The sequence below is a fragment of the Stigmatopora argus genome, chromosome 8, assembly GCF_051989625.1.
Source record: "Stigmatopora argus isolate UIUO_Sarg chromosome 8, RoL_Sarg_1.0, whole genome shotgun sequence".
Taxonomy (NCBI): Eukaryota; Metazoa; Chordata; class Actinopteri; order Syngnathiformes; family Syngnathidae; genus Stigmatopora; species Stigmatopora argus.
The window spans coordinates 8,570,846-8,580,285 of record NC_135394.1 but is presented as its reverse complement, the minus strand read 5'-3'; the positions used below and the strand labels follow the sequence as shown (position 1 = coordinate 8,580,285).

The 9,440-nt window shown below is 38.1% G+C and overlaps 2 protein-coding genes across 2 annotated transcripts; both read left to right on the top strand.

Annotated features, from left to right (window-relative positions):
* Positions 1–526: 526 nt before the first annotated feature.
* Positions 527–5,225, top strand: LOC144078500 (uncharacterized). Its single transcript, XM_077606595.1, has 2 exons — positions 527–732; positions 1,987–5,225. The coding sequence occupies exon 2, from the start codon at positions 1,994–1,996 to the stop codon at positions 3,686–3,688; it is 1,695 nt and encodes a 564-aa protein (XP_077462721.1). The 5' UTR covers positions 527–732; positions 1,987–1,993; the 3' UTR covers positions 3,689–5,225.
* A 507-nt stretch (positions 5,226–5,732) lies between these two features.
* On the top strand, positions 5,733–8,814 carry LOC144078496 (uncharacterized). The gene is made up of 2 exons (XM_077606591.1): positions 5,733–5,870; positions 5,950–8,814. The coding sequence occupies exon 2, from the start codon at positions 5,960–5,962 to the stop codon at positions 8,225–8,227; it is 2,268 nt and encodes a 755-aa protein (XP_077462717.1). The 5' UTR covers positions 5,733–5,870; positions 5,950–5,959; the 3' UTR covers positions 8,228–8,814.
* The last annotated feature ends 626 nt before the right edge of the window (positions 8,815–9,440 follow it).

Here is a 9,440-nt window from a genome sequence, read left to right as displayed (position 1 = left end):
GGTTACTATGAGGTGTCTATATGTTAGTGTGGCTCCACCCTCGCTATCTGGATTTTGCGGTAAAGAAGGAGTTTGTTTAGGTTCAAATGTGACTCTGCGGTTGGAACATTATTTAAAGTTCTGTTCTAACATTGAGGTCTCAGATAAAAACAGGTATTAAACTTTGTATTTCAACATTCTGAGGATTTGAATCTCATTTAGCCACCCAAACTATACAATAGGCCTTTCCTTGCATTGAAAAACAGAGCACCATTATCTGGCCCATAACAATGAACACAGACTACAATTACTTTTACAAAAAGCAACACGAAAAACTTCCTCTGTACATGACCTGAGTCTTAAATACAACATCTGTTTCCTAAAGAAGAAAGTAAAACATACAACATACGGTAATTACAAACACATGGCCCATCTCAAAAGTCCCAATGCGTGCATTCATACCAGTACTGACACCAGAGAGGGTGGGGTTTCCCCCTTCCCCAATCACCCTCATTAAACAAAAATGTGACTGGGGTGATGATGATGATGATGACGAGCTACGGATTTCATGGGCGTACGCAAAAAGTGAAGCAAAATGGGATCCCTGTGATGATAAAGACCCAGAAAATGTGATGGTGTGAGTGGGAAATTTTCAACGAAGGATTTCATAAGGGGAGGGAGGCAGTGAGTGTGTGCAGAAGAGATACGAACACAACTCCACAGTGTGTTTTCAATCATCTGCCACCATTCAAGGTAAGCAATGCAGAATGTCGTGTGTTTTTGAGCTTGTGTGGTTAAGTAGATTTCTTGTGACATACTTGCGAAGGACTTGGCACAAGTTAATGATTACTCTGATTATTTGATTCTTAGACTGTCTACTACACATAAATGCTACACCTACTGATGTGAAATATGATATACACTGAATGAATATGTTTTTCCATTAAAGATTGTAAACAGTATAATTACTATTATTGTTTAAATGTGGATTATAAATTATTCTTCAAGTCCTAAAAGGAAGAAAAAAAATCAAAGCACTTCCAAGGTGAAGTAGAACTGCCTTGGCCATATTTGGGAAACTTCTCTATCATGGAGTGCAATGTCAAAGCAGGATTTATATTCAATGCACAATTATAAAATGACCTTTTGGAAGGATATGTTATGGTTGTGTCATGTGTGACCAATCTTTCGCTCAAAAGGAAAATAAGGAAACTGCACTGGAATAATGCAGTGGTCAGCATTAATTATCATTGTGTTTCCGTAGGTTTTTGCTCGTGGTAAAGAAAACATCTTTGTGAGAACCAAAAATTCAAAAAAAAAAAAAAACAGTACAACGAATGAATGCAGTTAGGAAAAAAAAAAAAACAGATGAAAGACTTGAGTCCGTCACAAAGTTTGCTGATGGCATGTCGAACTATAGATGTTACCAGGCCTAATTGTTGCAAAATATGAAACAACAAATGTATGGGGTCAAAGAGGTCATTGTGTAAAAATAGTCTTTGCATACTGACTTTGCCCAAATAAGCCTATGTCCGATTATTATTATTATTATTATTATTATTATTATTATTATTATTATTACTAGACAAACTCCCATACACAGATACATCCATACTTGCATGTTTCTGGCAATTCTGATGAAAAATGACGTGGGAATTTTACAGTTGATAGGGTTTTATATATTTATTTATATAGTTATTTATGTATTTATTTTTTAACTTGCTTATTACCTATCTATTTATGTCTAAAATGCCTTTCCTCTTGCTACTGTGACAATGAAATTTCCCAAATACGGGATGAATAAAGTTATCCAATCCAATTACCATCAGATTTTGCATGATAAAGAGCTATTGAGGCTCTGTAAGTAATTTATTGCCACTAAATATGAGTCCACTTGGTGAATAAAAAAATATCTTAATGTGTAGGCTGTATCTATTACTAATGTGCTGGTAACAGGTTCATTGAAATTAAAATGAATGATAATTTCCACGTTTGTCTTTTGTCTAGGGACAAAATGGACGATCCCCACATCTTTCAGGTGTTCCTATTTTTATCCTGCCTCAACATTTTTGTTTGGGCATGTCCATTTGAATGTCAATGTAACGGAGACGAAATGCTATGCATTGGACTCTCAAGTGTCCCTCCTTTGCCATCGTTTACTACTACCCTGTACCTTTCCAACTTCAACATCTACTCTTTGAAAGCGGAGGACCTTACTTCTCTCACTAATGTATTAAAGTTTGCTATCGACAACACAACGTTGAGGGAAATCCAACATGGCACGTTTGATTCCACTGTGAAATTAGAGGCCTTGGCAATTACTGGAACTGAATTGCAAGATCTGCCTGAGGGCTTGTTCCAAAATCTTCAGGCGCTCAAAACTCTGAATCTAAACCGAAACAAGATGAAGGTACTTCGTCCAAAATGGTTCACCACATTCAAAGTTCTGTCTGCCCTTGATCTCACTCAGAACCAACTGAACTCAATACCCATGGAAACCTTTCACCCTCTCACTGAGCTGGAGTACTTACTACTCGCAAGAAATGACATTAGTCAATTGTCTAGTGGGACATTCAAAGGGCTTTCAAAACTGAAATATCTTCGACTAAATAAAAATGTTCTCCAGGAAATCCCCAGTGGAAGTTTTGATGATCTGCCCAATTTAGAGGAATTATCCTTGCAGGACAATCATATCACTCATCTCCAACACGACTTGTTCTCAAAGACTACAAAACTCACAAAGCTGTTCCTCTCCAAAAACAAACTGAAGTCGATCCCACCAGGACTCCTTTTGAACCTTCCACTGCTATCCCAGATCTCCTTGTATGAAAACCAGCTGGAAAGCCTGAGTCCAGAGGTTTTTGGTCCCATGGCCCTGCAGGACTTATGGCTGTATGACAACAAACTAAGTCGCATAGAGGATTACACCTTTAAAAATCTCACCCAGCTGCGTCTCCTGGTCCTAAGTCGCAACAGGATTAGCTACGTATCCCCCAGAGCCTTTGCAGGGTTGGAACATATCGGTGAGATATCACTTCATACCAACCTTCTGAAAACATTACAAGCTGGCACATTCCAAGGTCTTCCCATGCTGGTAAACATCTCTCTGGAACACAATTTTATCAGTCCATTGCCAGCTGGATTTCTCCAAGGTCTGAGTCACTTGGAACAGATTGACCTAAGAAATAACACTCTTGAAAACCTGCTTCAGAGAGATCTTGACGCGCTTTCTGTGGCAGAGGAGGTACTTCTTCACCAGAACCCTTGGAGGTGTGATGAGGATATTCTGCCTCTTCGAAACTGGCTGAGAAGGGACCCATTAAAGGTCAACCAGACCCTCGTGCTGTGTGATACTCCGCTAAGTCTGAGTGGGAAGATGGTTGCTTTGCTGAGAGAAGAAGACTTGGGGAAGCAAAGTCACACACAACAGACACTGCTGGCCTCAACAGAGAAGAGCAGGAAACCACCGCCACCATTGAACAGAAGTACTTCTTCACCTGCTGGGATGATAACATCGTCCTCAGGGGATGAAGTGACGAGAAATGGACAGGGGGAAGAGGGACATGTTCCTCACCACACTTCCATCATCCTCATTGTCGTCGCAGTTGTCACCACAATCATCATAAGTGCCACCATCTTTGGCTGTCTTTACTGTAGGAGAAGGAAGAGAGGACAGATAAACCACAGGAGCAGGAACTCTATGCTGTAAATTTAACTGCTTTACGTTGGCTGGATTTACAATGCAGTCAACTAGTATTCTGATTTAGAATATATGTGGCTTAAGATATACATACACAGTTGTACCTCTATTTACGAAATGAATTGGTTCCAAGACTTGTTTCGTAACTTGAACTTTTCATATGTAGAGACGCTTTTTACATGTAAAAAGCCTTAAATTGCTCCAATACTACCAACTAAACCCCTTAAAAGTATACCAATTTTGTATGTGCGAAACATAAAAAAAATATTTACAATTTAGGGTCTCCATTTCTGTTGGAGGAGGATCCTGCTGAGTATGATTGTTATAGGGTCCTCCTCCCTGGTAAGAGAGAGAGATGCATGTGCATACATTCAACATACATTGGTACAGCATTTTTTGTTTTTACAGGCCAGTTCTTGTAGCTATGCCGATGAACTAACCCAAGTTTGAGTTTTATTAGGAACACAAGCGGATTCAATGGCTCATCACTCAGAACCATTTTTAAAAATATATTTTCTGTTGCTTCTGTTGTTCTTTTGTTTGATTGATTATTCAAAGTAGGGGTTTTGTTGGGCTCAACAATGCTATGAGAACATAATCACACGGATTATTATATCGATACCAGGATCCCATTGTGTATATCCAAATTGTCATATTACATTTCTATCCACATTTGGAGGAGACAGGATTCCAGCTGAAAAATTGATTCCATTCATGTTTTTTTTTCATTTTACACCACATGACCCAATCAGAACTGGGTCAACAGGGGAGGGTGAAAAATGTGAATCGCTTAAACTATGCAACGTTATTTACTCCAACCAAACTAAAATTCAAAGAGACAAGGCAAAGCTTTGATGATATCCGTGATTTGCCCAGTAAATTTCCATCCCATATTTGATTTTACCAAGTCTGAGACTAGATAACGGTTCTGTTGGTGTGTGTTATTTTTCTGTATTCTCATGTATATATTACAAGTGACACATATCAGCTATGACTGTGTTTATACTGACGGAACACACAGAAAAAAATCCAAAGAGTGAACTAGACAACAGTGAGAAAAACATTAATAACAAAAAAATAGAATTACATTGGCCTCTTCCTCTTATTTTGCTTATTTAATGATGCACACGCCTCTACTGCATACCAGCATTTATACAGTAATCTGGCTAAAATAGAAAAATAAACTATGGTCACCAATCGCAGGGCACAATGACACAGGACATATCTTATATATTGAAAAACACACCAGAAAAAAATGAAAAATAAGCATGAATGAACTTACTATTAAGAGTTAAGTGCTGTAACAAGAGGTATTGCTGAGACTGTTTAGTACCATTCTGACACTGACATCTTCTGTTGGTTCATTATTACTACACGAAATACACTCAAAAAATCCTTAGGCTATACATATTACTGTATAAAAAGAAAAAAAATATTGAAGCATTTGCTTTGGTTTTCAGTGATATTAAACGTTGGTTTGTAACACATGGAAAGAAAAAATGTTTTGCACTGAAAGCACTGCTGTATTAAATACTACAATGACTCATTTCAGTTCAATTTATGTTGCAGAATTAAACCTATTATGCATAGGACTATCTTTGATAATTCAATTAAAAAATTAAATTGAGCAAATTAAGGCCGTTAAATCTTAGTTTATTTGTGGGAAGCTATAGTAGCTTGGAGAAATTCCACCCACCCAAAAGGCAAATTTGAAACCAGACCTGCTTTGCACCACTCAACCTATTATGCTACCAAACAGAGTGCATTATTTCAGTTATGACTAATTGGACTCTAAAACATTTTTTTTTTCATTCCAGTTATTTTTGGGTCATGGAAAAAAAAACCTTAAATAATGAAACATGAAATCCACTAATCCATGTCAAATTAAAAATGGCATTGCATTAAAACAAAGTGACAATGCTGTTCGTTTCTGAAAACAATTAGAGACAGCATACAAGTGGGTAAAATATACACATGATTTTTTTTTAATTGCTATTTTTGGAGCCTCATTGCAACCCTGTGACGTAATTAGTTGAAAAAAAACTATCTCGGTCCTTATCTTCAGTCACAGGAACATGTTGGCCACACCCTAAAGTGTCGCTTGCCATGTTGTCATATAGACAAGAACTTAAAGACTGCATATTCTGCCTGATGCAACCCTCTTCTGCATTTTGCAACAGGAATCCATCAGGTAGGCAGTTTACTTTGACACTTTTTAGAATATTTCATTTTGAAATGCAAGTCCAGTAACATAATCTCTCTTTTTGTAGTAAAACAAGCATGCAGAGACGACACATCATTCTTTTTTTTCTGTTTACATTGTTGGACTACTTATGGACTCAAAAACAAATATGTAAAAAACCGACAGACTGCCCTTCAGAAAATCGAATTGTCTTAAACGGAGCTACAGAAATCCCTCGTAATCTGAGTGCAGGGGTGACTGAAATCTTCTTTTTGGACAGTCACATCAAAACAATCCCTAAAGACGCCTTTATGGAAAACCCTCGATTGGAAAAGGTAGAGTTCATAAACACAAACACCACTAATGTTGAGCCAGGGGCTTTTGAAGGTCTGTCTGATATGAAGCTTGTTGAAATCTCCAGCACCCCCCTGACGTCCGTACCAGTGGGAGTCTTTTCAGGTGTCAGCAACCTGGAGATAATTATTTTAAAATTGAACAAGATCCGTAATCTTGAGCACGGTTTGTTTGAAGGTCTTAAAAAGGTTAGAGAGCTCCACTTACATGGAAATGAGATTGCATCCATTGAAGATGAGACTTTTGATGGCCTGAATAACCTCATAATGCTCCATTTGGCTAAAAATCGCCTCCCTGAAGTGAAAACTGCCTGGTTCTCTAAACTAAACAAACTGGCCACACTGCGGCTTTATGAAAATCAACTGACTGCCATTCCAGAGGACCTTTTTCAAAATTTACCAAATTTAAGAGAGATATCTTTGGCTAGCAACAAAATAACAGAAATATCTGCCACTCAGTTTCCCCATAAAGACAAACTGATTAAGATCATATTGGATGACAATCTCTTGACAAGTTTACCAGAAGAATACTTTGTCGGCTTCCCTAACCTGAAAACATTGACCCTTCACAAGAACAAATTATCAAGCCTTCCCTCTGTGCTGTTTGGAAAAGTGAACAAAATTAGAGATTTAAGCTTTCGTCAAAACAATTTGTCCGACCTTCCAAAAGCGATATTCAGTCCTCTGACTAGTCTGACTAAGCTCGATCTATCCAAGAATAACTTTTCTACTCTGTCATCCGACCACTTTGAAGAACTGAACAAACTCACTGATTTGAATCTCCTCAACAACAAGATAGACTCTCTAGATTCTCACGTGTTTGAAAACCTTCCATCTTTGAGGACCCTGGACCTCTCAGGCAACAAACTTCAAACACTGCCTCCCAATATTTTTCAGTCTTTAACACATCTAACCAAAGTTTATCTACATGACAATCCCTGGAATTGTGATTGTAAACTTATTCACCTCTATCGCTGGATAAAAGCAAACTCTGCGACCCTCCGTAAACCAGTTGTCTGTTGGTATCCAGATGATCTTAAAGACCAGGAGATCAAGTCATTGGAAGAGGACCAATTTATATGCCCAACCATTCCCTCCACAACCACCATGTTACATACAACTACTCTCCCAACTACTCTCCCAACTTTAGGACCAACCACCACCCTCACAACAACAATGCCAACAACTCCTTCGCCAACCACCCTTACATCTACCACTCCTAAAGCTACGACAGCTTATACAACAATTGCTCCTGAAGGAACAACTACTGACATGAAGACTACACAGCAAACAACACCCAAGACCTCCCCTACCACATCACTGGTTACAACAAGCGCACAAGTTACCACCACACAAACCACCATTTTGATGACAAGCATACCAGCTAGCACTATGAGGCCGATCACCACGGAAATTCCTTTGCCCACAACAATTTTGACAACAACAGCTGCACTTATGGTCACATTGCCAACAACCACACCCACAACAGTTCCATCTACAACCTCGCCAAGAATCACTTTCACACCGACTCCCCAAATAACCACGCCAACAGGTTCAACTACAATGATATTACCAACAACAGCTACATCCACCATTACCACTGCAGCTACGACAGTAATAAGCACGCTACCTAGCACAATTCCAGGAACAACCATGGAAGCATCAATCACAACAAATGCGCCCACCCCTAACTGGACGTCCAAGCCTACCACTACCACTCTGACGACAACATCCCCATCAAAACAGACAACCCCAGTTGTTTTCACTTGCCCTACACAGCCGCGACTGGAGAAGTCACCCAGTTTACGTTCTTATGAGAACACAAAATATAAAGAGTGCCAATCCCAAGCTCTCGTGTACACCACTCTTCTTCTAGTGGAGATCCCCTGTACATTATTGTTGGCTAAATTTACCGTGTCTCTTTACCGACTACTGTACAGGGATAGAGTATTCCACAATGTCAAACTTACCCACTTTTCTTATACGAAGGAAGTCATTTTAAGGCCTTTGTAGCAGCCAGAGAACTGAAGCCTTCAAGGAGTCTAAGCAATTCGAATTTTAAATAACCAAGAGATTTAAATGACCTTATATTGCATATAAGAATCCCCCAAAACTTCTTTTGATGTGTTTTCCCCATAACATCTCTGTAAATTGGATCTGATACATGCATTATAATGCCACAAAAGAAAAACAAGACACCTGATCATTGAAAAAATATTTTGTCATATTCAAGGAAACCAGGATAGAGCATCTTGTAATTATGTTACTGAAACAACAAAATTAACTGCTATTGCTTTGCTCCAATGTACAATTATTCAATAGTCGCTGATCAAATTTAAAACAGCATCTTTTTTACCTGTATGAAAAATTCATAGAATAGTGAATTGTAGCATTCATAACAGTCAAAAACTTCAAATACACAGACTGGAAATGTAATGGAAATGATGAAGGGAGCAATTGTCTGATTTGCACTGTTTGACTTATAACAGCAGGGGAAGCCAGAGAACCGCACTATATTGCAGTGGATGAGATGATATTACTGATTACATCAACAATAATGTTTCTGAAAATAAAAAAAAAATGCTTTTGTTAGGAAAAAATATACGCTATTTCATCCTACAGGCAAAAGTTATCCTTTTGCAATAATCCGTTCGGCTGATACAAGCACGACCTAAATCTCACAAATGTACAACAAATGATATGAATTTTAAGATGAATATTTATTTTTGTGGCAGCTAAATTGTGTTCTCAGGCAGTAAAAAAAATGAAAGATGTGACAGCAGTTATAAAATGACATCTTTTTTTGCTATAACTAAATAAAATATCACCAAGTATGAAAACAATGGTACAAATAATTTCACAAAACATGACTTCTCTGAATTGTGCACTATCACTCTAAATATAAATAAGTCAGCATTGACTGTGACTCAAATAAGACAAATGGGTGGAGTTTAACATAATACTAAAAAAAAGAATAGGGAATCAGATATTAAAGGACAACTTTAGAATTTGGGGACCATTTATTCAATGACAAATATAATGGTACCATTGCCCTAATGAGAGGCTCCACCTTTGCCTGACCCCAAGTTGATGATGACCCATTTGCCAGTGTACATGAAAAAAAGTGTATGTACTCATAGGCAAGTTATCTGGCTCCTAATTGGCCATTTAAATTGAAGTTTTACTGTTTGTTCTGATCTCATAGCCAACAGGGTTTAATTCATGA

Coding starts and splice junctions, on each gene's coding strand:
- LOC144078500 (XM_077606595.1), top strand. CDS start 1,994: ATGGACGATCCCCACATCTTTCAGGTGTTCCTATTTTTATCCTGCCTC.
- LOC144078496 (XM_077606591.1), top strand. CDS start 5,960: ATGCAGAGACGACACATCATTCTTTTTTTTCTGTTTACATTGTTGGAC.